General features: G+C 41.2%; 1 protein-coding gene across 6 annotated transcripts in view; it reads left to right on the top strand.

The window, feature by feature from the left end:
- grm8b (glutamate receptor, metabotropic 8b) overlaps nucleotides 1–22,720 on the top strand; it is a 227,285-nt gene that overhangs the window by 179,343 nt on the left and 25,222 nt on the right. For all 6 annotated transcript variants that reach the window (XM_013131660.3, XM_020044957.2, XM_034288511.1 and 3 more), the window contains one exon: nucleotides 5,749–5,949. In XM_013131660.3, coding sequence (XP_012987114.1) covers nucleotides 5,749–5,949 — 201 coding nt within the window. The remainder of the gene's footprint in view (nucleotides 1–5,748; nucleotides 5,950–22,720) is intronic.

Here is a 22,720-nt window from a genome sequence, read left to right as displayed (position 1 = left end):
TGAAGAAATATTGGCAGAAGTGCAAATTCTGAAATACATGTTTTCGGTTTGTCTTTGTTTTAGTTTTTTGTGTAGGTATATGGTAGATTTTTTGGATTTCGCCAACCAAGCAAAATAGTTTTTGGGGAGAGTGAGTGCACAATTGCTTAATAGTTGCTTATAGATACCTTATATTCAGGCAGAATTCTAGGGCTCTGTGTGTCTGGCTATTAGCCAGCTGGAATAAGGAAATAAAAAGCTAACGTAACACTGAGGCTGACCTCTGCAGGAGCCCACAGTTGGCAACTAAGTTCTCAAAATAACTCTGTTTACAGAGAATGAGCTACTAATGAGACAGACAGTAGTGTGGCACCCAGTTGCGTGGCTGAGGTACACTGTAATACATGCAGGGAGAAGCAGTGAAGACAGAGAGAGGAAACAAGCAGAAGGAACGGTTATTATGCAGGTTCCCAAGTTAGGAGCCAAGCCCCTTGTGAGAAGGCCTTTACTAATCTAATCAACTGAGTTCTCTAAAAACATTATTGGTCAAAAAAAGTATTTAATTCTTTTCACTTTAAATGTTTGTTTTCAGATATGAATTGCTGAATTTAAGTTAATCCATGTTGCTGTATCTGGTTCAGAATGTACATTCAATTGGAGCTGTTTTCGAAAAGTAGGAAACATTTCTGGTTCTATGATGTCCCCGGTTCCAGTATTTTTCTCATTTGAATAATTGAGAAATATATGTTAATTTGAGTAAATCCATTTTTGTGTATCTGGTTAAGAAAGTACATTACATTGGAGCTGTTTTTGGAAAGGAATCCTATTACTATGGTTACTTTGGTTGCAGTATCTTGAGTTTGGGAAGAGATATTTTTGTAATTTTGTAATAGCTCAGAATTAGAGGAATAAATAGTTTTTGTCTATCTAGCTGGGCAAGTGGGTTAAACGGCATCTTTTTGGCAAATTTTGCTTAAAAACATGTTGCTATGGTTGCATTATCTCTAGACCGGTATGGAATATTTATACACTCATCAGAAGTATAGCTACATGTTATTGCAACCCCATTTCCAATAATTTGGGACCTTTTGGGAGTTTTAACTTGCATTTGGGGATGAAGCGACAACGGTTTTCTGAAGTGTTTCTTAGCTCTTGCAGTGATTTCCATTACAGAATCATGTCTGATTTTAATACAGTGCCGCATGAGGGCCTGATCATGGCCATCCAATATTGGTTTTCGGCCTTGTCCCTTGCGTACAGAGATTTCTCCGGATGCTCTGAATCTTTTAATGATATTATGTACCATAGATGATGAGGTCCCCAAACTCTTTGCAATTTTACACTGAGAAACGGTATTCTTAAATTGTTGCACTATAAGCCCTGCGCAGTCTTACAGAATGGTGAACCTCTCCCCATTTTCACCTCTGACAGACCCATCCTTTCCGGAATAATTTTTTTATACCCAATAATGTACTGAATGTACTGACCTGCTGCCAACTGACCTAATTATTTGTGTGATATTCTACCAGGTTTAGTTTTTTAGCATTGCACAACCTTTCCAGTTATTTGTTGCCTGTGTCCCAACCTTTTGAAGCATGTTACTATCATCAAATTCAATGTTGGCATATATTTTTCCAGAAACAATAACATTTCTCAGTTTCAACATTCAATGTGTTGTCCTTTTATTTTCTAATGAATATAGGTTTTAAATGATTTGCACGACATTGCATTCTGTTTTTATTTACATTTTTATGCAGCTCACAACTTTTTTGGAAAGTACATTTAATTGAATCTGTTTAAGAATTGCAAAAAATCCTGTTTGGTTGCTTTCATTGCAATATCTCAAGTTTGATAAGAGATTTTATTTTTATATTTAAATAGCTGAGAAGTATACATTGTAAATGCTTCAAACAGATCACCATCGTCCCTGTACCGAAGAAACCTTCCATTACCTGCCTGAACGACTTCCGCCCTGTAGCATTGACCTCCACAATCATGAAGAGCTTTGAGTGGCTGGTCAGAACTCACATCTGCTCCACCCTTCCTGACACATTAGACCCCTTTCAATTTGCATACTGCCCCAATAGATCTACGAATGATGCCATCGCCCTGACGACACACACCGTCCTCTCCCACCTGGAAAAAGGCAAAACATACGTGAGGGTGCTGGTCGTGGACTACAGCTCTGCATTCTACACTATTGTGCCCGCCAAGCTCAGGACCCTGGGACTTAACACCTCCTTCGGCAATTGGATCCTGGACTTCCTGACGGAGAGACCCCAGGTGGTGAGAATGGGCAACCTCACCTCCTCTACACTGTCCCTAAGCACCGGTGCTGCAATTGTTTGAAGATCTCTAACTCATATGGGTAGTGAACTATAAAAAAATAGCCATCATTTTCTTCCGCTTATCCGGGGCCGGGTCGCGGGGCCAGCAGTCTAAGCAGAGATGCCCAGACTTCCCTCTCCCTAGACACTTCCTCCAGCTCTTCCGGGGGACACTGAGGCGTTCCCAGACCAGCCGGGAGACATAGTCCCTCCAGCGTGTCCTAGGTCTTCCCTGGGGTCTCCTCTCGGTGGGACGGGCCCGGAACACCTTCCCAGGAAGGCGTTCCGGAGGCATCCGAAACAGATGCCCAAGCCACCTCAGCTGACCCCTCTCGATGTGGAGGAGCAGCAGCTCTACTTTGAGCTCCTCCCGGGTGACCAAGCTTTTCACCCTATCTCTAAGGGATCGCCCAGCCACCCTGCGGAGAAAGCTCATTTCGGCTGCCTGTATCCGGAATTTTGTCCTTTCGGTCATGACCCAAAGCCCATGACCATAGGTGAGAGTAGGAACGTAGATTGACTGGTAAATCGAGAGCTTCGCCTTGCGGCTCAGCTCTTTCTTCACCACGACAGGCCGATACATCGACCGCATTTCTGCAGAAGCTGCACCGATCCGTCTGTCAATCTCCCGTTTCATCCTTCCCTCACTCGTGAACAAGACCCCTAGATACTTAAACTCCTCCACTTGAGGCAGGCACTCTCCACCAACCTGAAGTGGGCAAGCCACCCTTTTCCGACTGAGGACCATGGCCTCGGATTTGCTTCACACTCGGCTGCAAACCGTCCCAGTGCATGCTGAAGGTCCTGGTTTGAAGGGGCCAACACGACAACATCATCCGCAAAGAGCAGAGACGAAATCCACACTGTTCTACCGGAATCCGAGGTTCTACTATCTGCCGTATTCTCCTCTCCAGTACCTTGGCATAGACTTTATCCTTTAAAAAAATTGTCGTTAATTTGAAAATGAAAAATGTAATGGTCGGTGAACATAATGCAAGTGGTTTTGGAGGTCCATGTCATCTGGATTTGAAGCTATTAAGATTAGTTCATGTGAATTAGGTAATTGAGTTTTAATAATGCATGTCATTTTAAAATGAAATCCAGATGATGAATTTGGAAAAAAAGAGGTGTACCTTTCAGAAGAGAGGTAATGGAACATATATCACACTTGTTTGTAGATCTCTTACTCATATGGATAGTGAGCTATTAAAAAAGAGTGGTTTCGAAAGATAAATTCCTGTAAATTCACAGAAATCTAAAATGGCAAAACTAAGGGGCGTACTCTTGACAAGGAAGGTCAGTGTACAAAATGCAAGTGGTTTTAGAAGTCCATGTTGTCTGGATTAGAAGCTATTAAATATAGTTCATGTATATTAGGTAATTGAGTTATAATAACAAAAGTCTAGTTAGTAAATTTTATACAGAGAATTGATAGGAAAGTTAAAGGAACACACCATGTGTTTGTAATTAAATGTATCTATATTTGGTAATATAGTTGTATTGGTACATACATTGGGGAGAACAAGTATTTGATACACTGCAGATTTAGCAGGTTTTCCCACTTACAAAGCATGTAGGAGTCTGTCATTTTTATCGTAGGTACTCTTCAACTGTGAGTGACAGAATCTAAAACAAATATCCAGAAAATAACATTGTATGATTTTTAAGTAATTCATTTGCATTTTATTGCATGACATAAGTATTTGATCACCTACCAACCAGTAAGAATTCCGGCTCTCGCAGACCTGTTAGTTTTTCTTTAAGAAGCCCTGTTCTCCACTCATTACCTGTATTAACTGCAACTGTTTGAACTCGTTACCTGTATAAAAGACACCTGTCCACACACTCAATCAAACAGACTCCAACCAATTTGTAAAATGCTTTTCAGACGGATGGAACACCCTTGAAATAGCTAAACTATTGAGGCGTGACCACCGGACAATCAAAGGTTTTGTTGAGAATAGTCAACTGGGGTACAAAAACGCATTGAGAAAAATATGTTAATTAAACTTCAAAAGACATGAGAAGTATTAAACGTGAAGCTACCAGGAACCCATTATCCTCCAGTGCCACCATATTCCAGAACTGCAACCCACCTGGAGTGTCCAGAAGTACAAGGTGTCAAGTGCTCAGAGACATGGCCAAGGTCCCGAAGGCTGAAACACAACCACCACTGAATAGGATTTGAAATGTACTGTATAGATTGGGCAAAGAAATACTTGAAGAGGTTTTATGTAGAGATAAAATGAGAGTGATTCTTGATGGACCAGATGAATGAGGCCGTGGCTGGATCACTAATGGACACAGCACCACTTCAGTCAGGCTCCAGCCAGGTGGAGGAGGGGTATTGGTATGGGCTGTTCTCATTAAGAATGAGGTAGTTGGACCTTTTCGGGTTGAAGATGGACTGAAACTCAACTCCCAAACCTACCAGTTTCTGGAAGATACTTTCTTCAAACAGTGATATAGGAAGAAGTCCTCAGCATTCAAAAAGGTCATGATCTTCATGCAGGACAATGCTTTATCACATGCATCCAAGTACTCCACTGCTTGGCTAGTCAGCAAGGTCCACAAAGATGCCCGAATAATGACCTGGCCCCCTTCCTCTCCTGATTTAAATCCTATTGAGAACCTTCTCAAACGTGAGATTTACATTCAGGGAAGACAATACAACTCTTTGAACTACATTTGGGAGGCTGTGGTTGCTGCTTCAGCGAAAGTTGATCGTGAACAGATCATGAAACTGACATGGACTCCATGGATGGAAGGCTCATGGCAGTTATTAAAAAGAAGAATTGAAAAGAAGGGTGGTTATATAAGGGTCACTGAATATTTTTGAAAGGACAAACATTTTAATTGTCATTTGTTACACTTATTTAAAAATTTGAGAATAGACACGTGAGTTGGGTGATTTTTTTTTTTTATTAGTTGCCTAATAATTCTGCACACCAATTGTTGCCTAATAATTCTGCACTCTCATGTATTCCCCTGAAATAGATCAAAACTCACTTTTCCTTTATTAAACATTCATGTTTGAGGTTCTATTATATTTAGGATTGACTGAGAGCATTTTGTTTGTTCAACAATCAAATAAATCTTGAGGTATACGATTTGCCTAATAATTGTATGCTAGAGCCATTACTGTATTTTTAGATATGTTTTTGTCTAATTGGGATATGTTCATTTGATTTTTGAGTTGTTCTTCAGACAATTAGCTTATACAGTATTTGTAGGTTTTCTTTGTTTTTGTTAAAAAATTCAGAAATACAACATTTTTGTCAGACTTAAATGTCAACTACAAATTTGTTAACCAACCACCTATTTGCTGTGAGATGAGCATGTGACTCGCATGCTCTAGAGAGCCTCAACTTCTGGACCTGACAGACAACAACTGGCTATTGAATAATGTTGTTTATCTTTGTGTTTTTCTACTCATGTCCAGGACTGGAGAAGGTTGGTCGTGACTCAACCTACGAACAGGAGGGAAAGGTACAGTTTGTGATGGATGCGGTCTATGCAATGGCCCACGCCCTTCACCACATGCACAGAGAGCTCTGCTCTGGGTACCCAGGCCTGTGCCCTCGCATGGCCAACATTGACGGGAAGGAGCTACTGATCTACATCCGGGCTGTAAACTTCAATGGTAAGCACCTTGTTTCATTTTCAACATGTTTCATTCATTTCATTGTTCCTTATCACCTTGTGATTTGTCTGTTACTTCTTTATACAGTAAATGCTTGGTACCATCCACTTCATACTTATCTTCCAATGTTACCAGTGCTGGCGTAGCGTGGTGATGCCGGGCCAGGGTGCAAGCTGTCCTTACAGGCCCCCTCCTGTGCGAAAAAATAAAATGTGATATATTTGCATCTAAAACCGATCCTGGTGTAGATTAACCCCACAGCCGATGTCTGAGTGCGATAGCAGTATAGAAAAATACAATATAACATAAAATACAAGAAAATATTTATTATAGAGGCCAAGCACGGGCATCCCTTTTGACCTCAAATTTTTTTTTATAACATGTATTCTCCTTTCTGGCTCTTCTCGCTTCACTTTACTCCCCCTCCTCCTCCATCTGACTAGCCCTTTCATCTCTTTTTTTGGCCATTACTCTCTTCACCAGCATCCTGAGCAGTCCATCTATTTCTACCCCTTTCATCTAATTTCATTCATCCTCCTCTTTCTCACTCCTTCCTCTCCATACAGTATCTTCTATTACTGACTCAGCCCTTCTCTCCTTTAAGGAATCCTCATCTTGTTCAGCCGTTTTCACGTATCTTCCTTCACTTATCCCCAGTGTTGGTCCTCCCTCAAGACGTGTCCTATTTTTTGAGTAGCCAGAGAAAAACAAATTCTCTCCGTTTAATTTTTGGTTATTGGTATTATCAGAGATAATAAGATGATTTGTTAATCATTCAGTGTTACAATAATTGTTAGTTTATTGTGCTCTTAGTTTTTTCTCTTCCATTCATCATGTCTTTTTCAGTCTGTAATTAATGGTGCGATTCTTATTTTCCACTTCCATTGGCTTGAGTAAATCCATGATTAATGAGAATCTATGGGATCCATGGCTGTCAAATACATGTTTAGGAATGTTCCAAGATCTAATAGTCGGCCTCTTCACGCTAATACACAAAATTTGAAAAATAACTGACCGTTGCCTTACTCTTGTAAGATCGTAATCTTGATCTTATACGTATAGACCTTCTGTTTGCATTACTACTGGGTTTATTCTACAGTAACTGTAGGGCAGATAGAAATGGCTTTCTCTTCACTTCGAGTTTTTGTGTTGTGAGCTAGACTTATGATTCACCAATTTGGCTCAGACTATACAGTCATATATATATATTTGTACATCTCTCCAGTTCAAAACATGTGCATAGCTGATGACAGCTGATATTCAGTAATTTGAGATAAAAATGTGATACATTTTACATTGCCCCAGAACTTCTGTAGTGTACACCAAAGTACCTCATGAATGAGTTTGATGAGAGGCAAGATAAAGCATGTACAGCTTCATATTTCGGCTTGGATTTCAAGGTTGACATCTCAAAGCATGTCGTGAGATGGATTTGCTTAGATAAAGACAGAAAGAAGTGATGCATGCTTCACATATCTCCTGTATTCTCTGACTGTGGAACGTAAGGTTTTAAAATGGCTTTCTTTATACTTGCGGTGCTGACAGAGGCCTCGGGCAAAATGTCCATGTTGTACTGTAAACAAGGGCAGAAAAACATTTTATTTTCCAAATGTTCCCATCCTTTCCACACAAAGGCCCTATCTAACTTTGGTAATATTTGTCATTATTAAGACAAAACTGTGCTGTATCCTGTTTTAAAAACTGGGCAACAAAAAAGTAAGAAGTACAAAAGAAGACTAAAAACTAAGATTGCTATGGACATGAGGCGTTTGCTGGATACAGTTACAATACTGGTTTTATAAGTGGTTTATTCATGATTTATGGTAAATGTATACAGGCATCGTGGGACATTTGTTGTACAATGTTGTGACGAAAGTACCTGACGAAAATAGTAAGTTCACACTTAAAAATAAATGAATACATTTCTGAAGTCTGAACTAACTAAATGTTATGTAGGGATCTGTAAATAGTTTACTTATTGTCAAATTTTGTAATTGGCTGCCAATCAATGCGTGACCTGTGTAATTTTCCCTCCAGAAAACAAAGAGTTAAAGCTGCAATCCCTGAAGCATAATCAGCCAACCCCAGCATTCTATTATTACCAATATCTGACATTTTCAAATGGTATATTCAGGACTGGTTCTACACATACAGTTGTGCTCATACGTTTGCATACCCTGGCAGAAATTGTGACATTTTGGCATTGATTTTGAAAATATGACTGATCATGCAAAGGATAGTGATCATATGAAGCCATTTATTATCACATAGTTGTTTGGCTCCTTTTTAAATCGGAATGATAACAGAAATCACCCAAATGTTCCTGATCAAAGGTTTACATACAGTACACTTTAATGTTTGGTCTTGTTACAGACACATAAGGTGATACACACAGGTGAAAATGGAAATTAAAGGTGAATTTCCCACACTTGTGGCTTTTAATATTGCAATTAGTGTCTGTGTATAAATAGTCAATGAGTTTGTTAGATCTCACGTGGATGCACTGAACAGGCTAGATACTGAGCCATGGGGAGCAGAAAATAACTGTCAAAAGACTGTAACAAGGCAATGGAACTTTATAAAGGAAAAGGATATAAAAAGATATCCAAAGCCTTGCAAATGCCAGTCAGTACTGTTCAATCACTTATTAAGAAGTCGTAAACTGTGGGTCTCTTAATACCAAGCCATGGTTAGTTAGACCAAGAAAGATTTCAGCCAGAACTTCCAGAAGAATTGTTCGGGATACAAAGAAAAACCCACAGGTAACCTCAGGAGAAATACAGGCTGCTCTGGAAAAAGATGGTGTGGTTGTTTCAAGGAGCACAATACAACGATGCTTGAAAAAAAGTGAGCTGCATGGTCAAGTTACCAGAAAGAATAATTTACTGCACCAATGCCACAAAAAAGCCTGGTTACAATATGCCCGACAACACCTTGACAAGCATAAGTGCTATGATTGTAGAGGGGTCAACAAGGCCTACAGTGAACAGAATACCATCCCCACTGTGAAGATTGGTGGTGGCTCACTGATGTTTTGGGTGTGTTTGAGCTCTAAAGACACGGAATCTTGTGAAAATGATGGCAAGATGAATGCAGTATGTTATCAGAAAATACTGGCAGAAAGTTTGTATTCTTCTGCATGAAAGTTGCACATGGGACGCTCTTGGTCTTTCCAGCATGACAATAAACCTAAGCACAAGACCAAATTGACCCACCAGTGGTTACTGCAGAAAAGGTGAAGGTTCTGGAGTGGCCATCACAGTACCCTGACTTTAATATCATTGAGCCACTCTGGGGAGATCTCAAATGTGCGGTTCATGCAGACGACCAAAGAATTTGCATGACGTGGAGGCATTTTGCCAAGACGACTGGTTCTCTTGCCATGTTTTGTTTTATTATTGTGCCATTCTATTATAACCTACAGTTGAATGTGAATCCCATAAGAAATAAAAGACGTGTTTTGCCTGCTCACTCATGTTTTCTTCACAAATGTATTACATTTATTTCCAATTCTCCAAGGGTATGCAAACTGTAAGTGACAATATCGGTTGCTTAGGACCCTTGATCGTTAGGGGGGCTCCAACCGCACTCCAGGTAAAATGTATGTGATGTCAAATTAAAGAAGATTATGCATTCTTTAAAACAAAGTAAACGTGTAATTCGTTTTTTGATATTGTGATATTTTTGTTTATTTGACATTTGTGAGAAAATATGAAAAAATATGATATTTTATGTAACAGTGAAAATCATTATCTGACTAATTAACTTACGTTACATTTAACTTCCTTTTAATCTAATCTAACTTCCTCAAGTCCGCTAACTCGAAAGTCCAAGAAATTTTCCAATATTTTTTTTGCTTCAGGTGTTGCGTTTATCTAGATGATGTTTTCAAAGTCAAAAATGTATTTCTCTGGAGTAAGATTGTACGCCAGTGTCAAGGCTTCAGTATGAAGGTCAAGATTGAGAAAAACACTTGGGAACCCTTGTAATATTTGTGAGCAGCTATTTGTGTGTTGATGACATTATCTGTGATTGGCCAACAAAGAATAGCTCTCTAGTATCTGTGAAATGGATTGGTGATTCCTTGTTATCCTGGGGTGTGAACTTCCCAAAAATTGGGCAACTTCAATGTCACTTTATGTTGCCTCGCCTTGACAGAAAAGGATGAATGTAATGTCATTTGACTTAGAATTATACCATACCATACCATCTTCTTCCGCTTATCCGGGGCCGGGTCGCGGGGGCAGCAGTCTAAGCAGGGATGCCCAGACTTCCCTCTCCCCAGACACTTCCTCCAGCTCTTCCGGGGGGACACCAAAGCGTTCCCAGGCCAGCCGGGAGACATAGTCCCTCCAGCGTGTCCTAGGTCTTCCCCGGGGTCTCCTCCCGGTGGGACGGGACCGGAACACCTTCCCAGGAAGGCGTTCCGGAGGCATCCGAAAAAGATGCCCAAGCCACCTCAGCTGACCCCTCTCGATGTGGAGGAGCAGCGGCTCTACTCTGAGCTCCTCCCGGGTGACCGAGCTTCTCACCCTATCTCTAAGGGATCGCCCGGCCACCCTGCGGAGAAAGCTCATTTCGGCCGCCTGTATCCGGGATCTTGTCCTTTCGGTCATGACCCAAAGCCCATGACCATAGGTGAGAGTAGGAACGTAGATTGACTGGTAAATCGAGAGCTTCGCCTTGCGGCTCAGCTCTTTCTTCACCACGACAGACCGATACATCGACTGCATTACTGCAGAAGCTGCACCGATCCGTCTGTCAATCTCCCGTTCCATCCTTCCCTCACTCGTGAACAAGACCCCTAGATACTTAAACTCCTCCACTTGAGGCAGGCACTCTCCACCAACCTGAAGTGGGCAAGCCACCCTTTTCCGACTGAGGACCATGGCCTCGGATTTGGAGGTACTGATTTTCATCCCCACCGCTTCACACTCGGCTGCAAACCGTCCCAGCGCATGCTGAAGGTCCTGGTTAGAAGGGGCCAACACGACAACATCATCTGCAAAGAGCAGAGACGAAATTGTGTGGTCCCCAAACCTGACACCCTCCGGCCCCTGGCTGCGCCTAGAAATTCTGTCCATAAAAATTACGAACAGAACCGGTGACAAAGGGCAGCCCTGCCGGAGTCCAACATGCACTGGGAACAAGTCTGACTTACTGCCGGCAATGCGGACCAAGCTCCTGCTTTGGTTGTACAGGGACCTGACAGCCCTTAGCAAAGGACCCAGGACCCCATATTCCCCAAGCACCCTCCACAAGATGCCGCGAGGGACACAGTCGAATGCCTTCTCCAAATCCACAAAACACATGTGGATTGGTTGGGCAAACTCCCATGAACCCTCCAACACCCTGTAGAGGGTATAGAGCTGGTCCAGTGTTCCACGGCCCGGACGAAAACCACACTGTTCCTCCTGAATCCGAGGTTCTACTATCGGCCGTATTCTCCTCTCCAGAACCCTGGCATAGACTTTCCCGGGGAGGCTGAGAAGTGTGATCCCCCTATAGTTGGAACACACCCTCCGGTCCCCCTTCTTAAAAAGAGGGACCACCACCCCGGTCTGCCATCCCAGAGGCACTGTCCCCGACCGCCACGCGATGTTGCACAGGCGTGTCAACCAAGACAGCCCCACAACATCCAGAGACTTGAGGTACTCAGGGCGGATCTCATCCACCCCCGGTGCCTTGCCACCGAGGAGTTTCTTGACCACCTCAGTGACTTCAGCCCGGGTGATGGACGAGTCCACCTCTGATACCTCATCCTCTGCTTCCTCAATGGAAGAAGTGACAGCGGGATTGAGGAGATCCTCGAAGTACTCCTTCCACCGCCCGACGACATCCTCAGTTGAGGTCAACAGCTGCCCACCTCTACTGTAAACAGCGTTGGTAGGGCACTGTTTCCCTCTCCTGAGGCGCCGGATGGTTTGCCAGAATCTCTTCGAGGCCAGCCGATAGTCCTTCTCCATGGCCTCACCGAACTCCTCCCAGGCCCGAGTTTTTGCCTCCACAACCACCCGGGCTGCAGCCCGCTTGGCCTGTCGGTACCCGTCAGCTGCGTCAGGAGTCCCACAAGCCAACCAGGCCTGATAGGATTCCTTCTTCAGCTTGACGGCATCCCTTACTTCCGGTGTCCACCACCGGGTTCGGGGATTGCCGCCTAACAGGCACCGGAGACCTTACGGCCACAGCTCCGAGCGGCCGCTTCGACAATGGCGGTGGAGAACATGGTCCACTCGGACTCAATATCTCCAGCCTCCCTCGGGATCCAGTCGAAGCTCTGCCCGAGGTGGGAGTTGAAGATCTCTCTGACAGGAGACTCGGCCAGACGTTCCCAGCAGACCCTTACAGTACGCTTGGGCCTGCCGAGTCTGTCCAGCTTCTTCCCCCGCCATCGGATCCAACTCACCACCAGGTGGTGATCAGTTGACAGCTCCGCCCCTCTCTTCACCCGAGTGTCCAAGACATGTGGCCGCAGGTCAGATGAGACGACAACAAAGTCGATCATCGACCTGCGGCCTAGGGTGTCCTGGTGCCACGTGCACTGATGGACACCCTTATGCTTGAACATGGTGTTCGTTATGGACAAACTGTGACTAGCACAGAAGTCCAATAACTGAACACCACTCTGGTTCAGATCAGGGGGGCCGTTCCTCCCAATCACGCCCCTCCAGGTGTCACTGTCGTTGCCCACGTGGGCGTTGAAGTCCCCCAGTAGAACAATAGAGTCCCCAGTCGGAGCACTTTCCAGCACCCCTCCCAGAGACTCCAAGAAGGTCGGGTACTCTGCACTGCCGTTCGGCCCGTAGGCACAAACAACAGTGAGAGACCTATCCCCGACCCGTAGGCGCAGGGAAACGACCCTCTCGTTCACCGGGGTAAACTCCAACACATGGCGGCAGAGCTGGGGAGCTATAAGCAAACCCACACCAGCCCGCCGCCTCTCACCATGGGCAACTCCAGAGTGGTGAAGAGTCCATCCTCTCTCAAGGAGTGTGGTTCCAGAGCCCAAGCCGTGCGTAGAGGTGATCCCGACTACCTCTAATCGGAACCTCTCAACCTCACGCACTAACTCAGGCTCCTTCCCCGCCAGCGAGGTGACATTCCACGTCCCTAGAGCTAGTTTCCGTGTCCAGAGATCGGGTTGTCTAGGCCCCTGCCTTCGACTGCCGCCCGATCCTCTTCGCACCGGCCCCTTATGGTCCCTCCTGTGGGTGGTGAGCCCACGGGAGGGCGGCCCCACGTCGCCCGTTCGGGCTGAGCCCGGCCGGGCCCCATGGGGGAAGGCCCGGCCACCAGGCGCTCGCATACGAGCCCCAATCCTGGGCCTGGCTCCAGGGTGGGGCCCCGGCTGCGCCATACCGGGCGACGTCACGGTACACATAATTTTAATCATCATTAAGGGGTTTTTGACTTAGAATTTTTTATAATAAAAATGTACGTTAACATTTAACGCTATCTTCAGAATATTTTTTTGCGTGCTGGCTCTGACATAAAAGCTGGCTCTGACATTTTTCCTTTTTGCTGTCCAAGTGTGAGCAGTGAACACAGATCCTACAAAGTACTCTTCCCTGCTCTCATCTTTCCCCTCCTGTGTAGCTGGCTTCCACGCTTTGCGTGGATATGCCTAAAAAATTTAACACCTCAGTCGGTAAAGTACCCATTTATCCACCAGCGCCTCTCCTTCTAGCTGCCTACCTGAAAAGGAGAGGCAGATTTGAATAATTCTACTATCTTCTTCACATGCAAATGGCTAGGGAGAGATAAGAAGCAGGGGAATATGCATCCTGCAGTAGCTCAGTCTCACTACTTTTTAACAGCAAACATGCAGAACTTGTAAAGCTCATTTTTTTAATTCTTTGATTCCGAACTCTGCTAAGATTTATTAATGTATAAATGCACAGTGTTATTTTGAGAGAAAATAAACAGAGTTGACAATAAATTTGACTACAGGGCTAAAAATGCAACGCTCTGTCAATGTCAAACCCCATTTGAGCAAAGTTGGGTTATGAAACCCAATGTATTGTGTCTTGAACATTTAATTAAATGAGAAGTTGTGATATTAAAAAAGGCATTAATTTGCAGTTATGTGTATGATGAATGTTTTCACAGATATTATTTCTCCACAAATAACAGTGATTGATACTGGAAGTTAAAGAGAAGAGAAAATAAGGAGATCGGAATACAGAGTATTTCAGTGTGTGTGAGAATTCACGATCATAATCGTACATGCGCACGCGCACACACACACACACAAATACTTCATGAACAATGCAAGACAATATATAATACAATTGCACTGACTACTGTATCTGTAGACAAAGTCAGAAACAAAAACATTATCTTCAACATTGATCTAAAAGTGGACTAAAAGTAAATGCAATCAGTAAAATGTAAATCAACAGATATCCTACATTTCTACAAACCTTTGCATTGAATTAACCAATTCATCAATTTTGGTTCATTTCTGTCCGGATTTGTTTTTGCCTGAAAGGATCCATACAGAGCTACCATAGTCAGTGTACGAGACAGCTGCTGAATTGTGATTGGATGATATTCAACGCATGCATGGGCATCCAGGGGACGCCCCAAGGATCCCAGATAGAATGCCAGCAATAGAGTCAGATATGGAAGATACAGATTCAGCATTAAGTGCAATCAAACAAACAGTTTCCATTGTAAACAAACATTTGATGTCTGTTTGTGGATGTCCAAAAACCCTCAATATGCAGTTCAATCATTACTTTACTGTATATGTGTGTGTGTGGGGGGGGGGTTGACAAAATAGAGAAAGTTTCCAGCTCTAGTTTTAGGGAATAGGAAAAATACGGAATCATTTTTCTGGTCCCCACAAGGACAGAAAAGAAAGCAAGTGTGTGTTTGTGTTATGCTTGATTGAGCCTGTAGGAGTGCCTTAGCATAAAAGATAAATTCCAACACGCATTTGGGTATTTTATAGTCAGTATGTGTGTGTCTCTTTCTGCCTGGGCATCCCATGCTTGATTAAGCCCTTAGGAGTGCCTTAGCCTATGAACACACATTTCACATATGAGCATCATCAGATTTTTTTTCCCCCACACTGCTTTTCTAGGAGCAGGGCATAGGGTTACCCATAATAAGAGTTTGAAATGTACTGAATCAGACGTCCAAGCTTTGAGCAGCGCTTTGACAGTTACTGTGTCTACAGCCAGGGGCTAATTGCTAACCCAACCGCAATCCCATTTGCCCGAGTGGCTTCATGCATAACCTTATATTTAGATTAGCGTCGGGAGTCTAATAGAGAATGAGCATAAACAGGACTATTGGCCTTGAATGCTAACATTTACTATAATAACACTCTTGTAATATAAAGGCATTTGTGCCTTGTGATTACTAGAACATAGAAATAGCAGAATAGCCATCAGGGGGATTTATTCCATTATTTTGGATATAGTCTAAAGTCTAAAGGGTAATAAAGACAAGGATGCCAATTTTCACAGTTTTTACTAATATGCTGTTCACTCAAATTAGAATTAATGAGTATATATGGGTGTGTGTGTGTGTGTGTGTACTGTAGATATGCTAGTTATTTTTTAATACTTGTTGCTTTTTGGCTAGATTGATTTCAACAATGAACATTTATTCATGGACAGTTAAATATTTTGGGACAGATAAACAGGAAACCTAATCATGATGTAAAAGGCCACCAGATCACTACATTTAGAAAGTGAAAAACACCAAAATTTATGGAAGCGTTTATCCCGCTTAAAGAACAGTTGCCAATGAATAACAACATAAGCAAATAATTACTTTTACAAATAATGTGTTTTAATTTATATTTACATTTTATTAGAGAATAGACTCTTTTTCATATGTTGGCAGCTACAGATGCGACCCAGCCATTTTTTAGATTTGTTCTGTATTTATAAAGAACGTTAGAACAAATACACTTAACAACTGGGTTACACCTATTGCAACAAACATGCGAAAACATAATCACAAATAAAACATGTGTATATATATAAACAAATAGATCATTTCTGTTAGTAAATGGTTGCTCGTGTTATTGTTGGTTCCCTTTAAGACAATAAATTGACACCTGCTGGTTGGTAAAGTTTTTCTCTTGTCAGTCCTTGTGGACAATTTAATTGTTTTATTTCTGTCACTCCTCTTCGGTTTTGGCAAGTTCCACATCAGTAACTTTCTTGTGTCTGTTGGGAGTATGTGCTTACTGTAACTATAACAAAAGAAACACTGAGCATCAAGACAAGGAAGAACAATTGTTACATATGGCATGCGCCAAACAAAGTGTCAGTGATTAAGGAAACAGGTCAGGGCAATAAACAACAAAAGAGGTGTCTGTGGTCCAAATGAGGGAGAGTGCGTTGGATCTCACAGGCAACCTGCCGTGCCAGAACGTGAGACACAAAAATATGATTAAAAGATGAATATGAGCAAACGTACAGACTGTCACCTTTTATTTCTGTTTCTTTGTTTCAACACATACACACATTTATGTTTTACCAACTAAGTATAACAGAACTTTGAGTTCTACAGCCCCCATTTCATCTGAGTATACTAAGCTTGGGACAATTCAACTTAATGTAAGTAGTATAGAAGCTAGTATTTAATCGGAATGACTACGTAGACACAACTAATCGATAATGAAGTTTATTGCCAATTATCGATTTTATAAATTAGTTGTTGAAGCCCTATCACTGCATCATTTTTGTGTAAATTATGAGTCATGCTATAGATCATTGTTCTGCTTGAAGATCCAACAATGACCCAGTTTTATCATCATGGCAGAGGCAGACCAATTTGGCCTAGAATCCTCTAGTACTTGATGAAGTTCAAGTTGCCATGTATTTGAAGAAGGTTCCCAGGGTATTGGGAAGTAAAACAGCCCCACAGCATCACAGATTCCCCGCTGTACTTCACAGTGGGAATTAGGTTCATGGCTCTTTGCACATTAAACCCACTTCGGATGTTTGTCGCCAATAATAAAAATGTTAGGCTCATCAGGCCATAGAACCTTATTCCAATAAAAATTCCAATGACATGATTTGTGAAAGTGTAATTGCTGCCTAATGTTCCTCTACCAAATATTTATGAAAGGGGGGGTAATATTTATGCCATCAATGATTTTTTAGAATAATTTCAGGATTACATTTTTTATGTGGACGTTGTGGATGTTTTTGTGTTGATGAGTGACAAAAACTTGAAAATCATTAATGTCTGTTGTCTCATGAATGTAACCTATGTGTTGGAAATATTAAATTGCAGTCTGTGAAATAATTGAACATTTAAAGGATTGTTCATCCAAAATTCATATTTTTCTGAAATATCACTTACCAAGAGATATTTTTTTCAAACAATCCATAATTCAGCTCTGTCCTAGTCTATAATTAGTGTTATTAGCATCATCCAAATTCATTAATGGAAACATCTCGTACTGCTATTGCAAAGCTGCATTGCAAGTGGAAAACTACTCCAAAACACTTCATGACATCACTTCAAAAAGCATAGATTTTTTTAAACTGTACACAGACGAAAGATCTGGTGGAATTGGCTGAATTCAAACTGGCACTAGCGAACTATTTCGTTCACCATACACAGCTTCTGTACTTCGGCAGTGATGTCATCGAGCTGAGCATGAACTTTAACCTCAACAAGCTATTTGTCCTTGAAAGTGCTTGAATTTTGATGATGTTTTCAAGGTTTGAAAAGTGCTTACATTTTGGATAAAGTGCTTGAAAATGCTTGAAATTGAAACTGTATTTATTTCACAACAAATATCTAATCTGCATGAATAGTTATTTAAATGGAGAAATAAAATGTTGGAGATCGTAAAATGAAACCTGCTGTGCTCGCTTGTGCATGTGGGACTGCGATCTGCCAGTCTATTCCTTGTGTGACTCTGCCCCCATGAAACCACTACTGCACCATGCCGGGATGCTGTCGTTTTAATGAACGTTGGCTGGAAGATGCCAAATATAAATTATGGATTAAACGGGGGCAAACACCACTAGCTGCCGCTTGTAAAGTCTGCAAAAAAGACGTGTAGCTTTTCACAATGGGCGAGTCTGCTTTCTCAAGTCACATAAAGGTAAGTCATAAGATTTTTCAAGTAGCGTTAAGCCTGAAGTACGTTAGCCTACTGTACACGTTAGTGCCTATTTGTTTACGCTAGTAACTGCTAGCTAGGAATTCGCAGGCTAATGGGTCTTTCTGACAGGACCAGAATGTGCTGCGCTGGCCGCTGATTTTTTTATTTTTTATGGTGTTTTCATTTTGATTTCTGTGCATGTTTGGATGCCCTGTTTCTATTGGCCGCGCAGTTAATTGTTACAGAGCACAATGCCGAAAGTTGAGCTATTTTTTACTTTGCCCGCTGCGTGCATTCGCTTTCTTTGGAAAGCAAGCCATTGAAATAAATGTGTTTCATAGCGCGGTGCATTCCGCATACTGTCTGAAAGGGCTATTAGTGACTGAGAGTAGGCTACTTGGTGTGATAATGACGTAATGTTAGTATTGCAGTTCATTTGTGCAATATGCAGTGAACTTAGCAAAAGTTACAGCACAGTAACTGTAACGTTAACTTCCTGCAAACGTAAGCCAAGTGCATAAAAACTTGTTGATTGCTGAACAGAAATCGTGTCAGATTGAGTGTCATACAAGTAGCCTACTGTAAGTTTGAGGATGGGTTAGGCTTATGCAATATTACACTGCTCTATTACAGTAGATAAATGTATGTCTTGCCAGTGGAATACACTTTTCATTCAATTAATATAGCCTATTTATCAGGCAGGGGCCTGTGCACCAGTGATGCGCGAGTCAATATATAAACAACCCGCACCCAACTGACGTTTTCAACTAACCCGCCCGCAACTCGGACCGCAAAAAAAAAGAAAATATTGTACCCAACCCACATTTTTTAAAAGTAGTAAATGCTCATCATCGTAGCGTCAAATTCACTTAACATGAACGCGCGTTCTATGTGCTACTTTTGAGTCGCTGTCCATTCCCGAAGTGCTGAAATATACCTTATATGGAATCGTATTCTGAATGTTTAACCTACCTAATTCTTTTTAAAATTAAGATACAATTTATACAAAACGAAATTTGTTTTAAAGAAAGGCTTTGTGCTTTCTGTTTTGAGGTTTACGTGAAAGTTTGCAAGTGTTTTAGTGCCGCTTTTAGAGCGCTCACGGCCCATAACTTAGTTTTTTCCTCATAAATGCAAACACAACAAATAAAAGACAAAACACTTCATTTAAAAAAAAAAAAAGATGGATTTATAGCGTTTTGGGAGGGAAATTGATGGATTTATAGCGTTTTGAAAAATAAATACTTTGAATTTATCATCAACAATATTGTTGTTTGATTTAAGATGGTGTCTAAACTGTTTGAAAAGGCAACACTTAAATATCCACTTGTTAGAGGCCTGTCTGCTCCTCAAAAGCAAAGTTTGGGCTATTTTATGACCACAGTCTGATGTGTGCGTCAGATTCATTTAGGAATTTCAACCCACAGATGGGAAGGTTGGATGAATTCTACCATGAACATTTATCAATCAATGTAGAGTTTCGCCATCTCTGGGAGGTAGTCAAACTTGTCCTGGTCCTCTCCCATGGTCAAGCCTCTGTCGAGAGAGGGTTTTCTGTTAACAAAGAGGTGATGGTGGAGAACCTGAAAGAGGATTCTCTTATTGCTTAGCGGATCATTCATGACCATGTAAACCATATTGGAGGGCTGCTCAACATAGTCTACACGAAGGAGCTACTCCTCTCTGCAGCTGCTGCCAGACAGAAATACCACAATTATCTGGATGACCAAAAATGTCGAAAAAAAGATGAGCAGACTGCTCAGAAGAGAAAGCTGAGATCAAGGCCAAAAAGAAGAGAATGGAGGAGGACATAAGGATCCTTCTGAAATGCAGAGAGTAATGCAGAGAAAGCTGAATCGGTTGGAAAACTCAGCTTCATCTCGAAATCAAATGGTCTTCGCACAGCTGCAAAAAGTCTGGAGGCTGTAGAAAAACAGCAAAACGACAAGCTGATGGAGCTCAAAGACACTCCTTAATAGGTCCTTAATGTATTATATGGCCTTAACATGTAATGTTCGGTGTTTAGTGCAGTTTTATGTTTTGTTTTATTTAACAGAGTGATAAAGACCACTTAAGTTGATTTGTTTAGTTTTGCAGTATTTTGTGTTGTTTGGTGTATTTATTTTTATTTATTTTTACAGGATAAAGTCCACTGAAGTCAACTTTAAGTTGATTTTGTTTACATTTACACATCTTGTTGAGTTGATTGTTAAATTAAGTTAAATATGCACTTGAGGTTATATACCATATACATAAAGTGCAACTTTTGGCCTAATCTGTAAATGTAGCACTTTTGGCTGCATACTTTAGCACTATTTTGTGTTGTTAATTCTGTGTTTGACAACTGAAGTTGTTTTGATTTGCACAATATTGTTAAAAAGGTCAATGAGGTGAATCTGATAGACTAACTACTGGAAAAAGCTTTAAAAACGACCTTGAAAGTGCTTGAAAAGTGCTTCAATTTGACCTTGGAAAAGGTGTATGAACCCTGTACATAGATGTCCTGTGCCATGTCATAATAATTTCGTTGTGCAGGTTGACCCTTTGATAAATAAACTTTAAACCTTTGGATTTCCTTTGATTGTATCGATTTCAACTTCTGCTTGCTCATTTGCCTGTTCGAGGATCTTGAGTTAATTAAATTCTACCCGCTCTGCAATTGTGACAATACCTCTGCCTCTCCCGAGTCGTATTTTTGGAAAATCAATGGAGCAACTTCGCCAATGAGACATACAATTTTTGCGAGAAACATAATACAGAGGATTGTGACCCACGTTCACTTAGAAGAGGACTAAAGGTGAATGCTATTCGATCAAGTTACCCAGTTCAACCCGTGCAGACAAGACAGATTGTAAGTAATACTTCTGATTGCTATGTTATAATACACAAAGTATACACAAAGATATTCTGGGCAAGGGTTGGGGATTAACGTGTTCACCATTGCCCCCTTTTAGCTGCTCTCCAAGCTTCTATCCAGTAAATTCTTCATCTGTCTATTATGGTTAGAACAAGGAAGGCTGTGTCCCCCGATATGTTTTCTTCCTGCTCGTATTCAGAGTCAGACATAATATATAAGTATTTTCCAAGGTGGACTGTCCAAGGTGGATATCAAAGACGAAATTGGTAAATTGCTTTCTAGCTCACAAATACTGACTTTCGTTTACTGTGTATACCCTTACACTTCCTGAACGAATGCATGGATTGATCCAACTGTGAACAAAACTGACCCATACACGCTTAATTGAAAATATATTTATATTGCAAAAATGTCAACTTTATTTTGAGGAATACAGCTTCCTCATGTTCTTTGAGGTAAACACCACCATTGAGTTTGAGTGTTTTAGAGTAGTTTTCCACTTGCAATGCAGCTTTGCGATAAGGGTACGTATGGCTTACATTCATGAATTTGTACAACGTTAAAATAACGTTAATTACTGACTGAGATGGGGCTGAATAATGGATTGTTTAAAAAAAAAAACTCTGTGCCTGCAGGACCAACTGGGAGTAAGGGGACTGTCACCGAAATATGATTTGTGAACGAGCTATCCCTTAAAGCATTTTGGAAATTACTACTCTTACTTGCAAGAGGGCTGGTATTCGATATTTAAATCATAACACAGTTGGCTCCATCAGGGGGGCATTATTGTAGCTGAGAGAGTATTGTGGCAGTGCCATGGATTGTTTGTAAATAGAGGAAATCAAATGTGTCTTGCCATTCCCCTCCATTAGATATACATGAAATATGGACATGTCTACATGACCTACTGTACAGTGACACTCCTTAATAAATTGCATTGACAGTCTAGCTGCTTGCTCAACCAAACAAAAGTATTACATAACACTTTCTTTGCTACCCAAATGCATCATAACAATGTGCTCATCCCCATAGTTTCCCAGTCTCAGATGGAAAGCTCAATGGGAAATCTCCATGGCAGTTATATTTTAGTCATGGACTAGGCTTAATCTGTGTACAGGAAACTGCCTCATGATGCATTATAATATAGCAAAGATTAGACTCACACAATGAATCAAACAGCAAAATATGCTCAGTAAATTGAACACAGTGGGTGTTTTTATGTAACACTATTAAAATGTATTCATAGGACTGTGTCACTTTGTTCAGTGATATTAACCAACATCGGTTGTACGATGGTACACTTATTATAAAAGGTACGCTATCACTTTTACTGTGTATTTTACATTTTATAATTAAAGATGCAGTATAGGAATTTTGCAAATAACTGTTTTCTTAAAATCTTCCATTTTATGCTGAATGTGTAATATGTTGTTAATGTGTAATCTATAAGTTGAATCACTTTCGTACTGTTCGTTGGTTAGCAATGGAATTTAAAGTGAGGGGTTTTGATGACATGGGACACACCCTCAGCACATAATGTACACTGTTTTCTACCAATTGGTGTAATAAAACCTCTCCAAATGTTTCATTGAAACAGGACTGTGCATCCTGTTAGATAATAGATCATAAAATGGAAGACTTCTGATTTCTGAAGTGAAAACTGGGGGAAATAATTTTAGATTAATTTTAATCGTTGCTGTTGTTGTTGTTGTACTGATAATGTTATGCAATGCATAATTCTTGTCATAAATTAACATACAGATTAAAATTGGCCATGAAAAAGTCTGCCGGAACAGCTGAGTATTGTAAGAGAATCATATTTCACATTT

The sequence above is a fragment of the Esox lucius genome, chromosome 19, assembly GCF_011004845.1.
Source record: "Esox lucius isolate fEsoLuc1 chromosome 19, fEsoLuc1.pri, whole genome shotgun sequence".
Taxonomy (NCBI): domain Eukaryota; kingdom Metazoa; phylum Chordata; class Actinopteri; order Esociformes; family Esocidae; genus Esox; species Esox lucius.
Note: the sequence above shows the minus strand (reverse complement) of the source record. Positions and strands in the feature narration are given on the sequence as shown.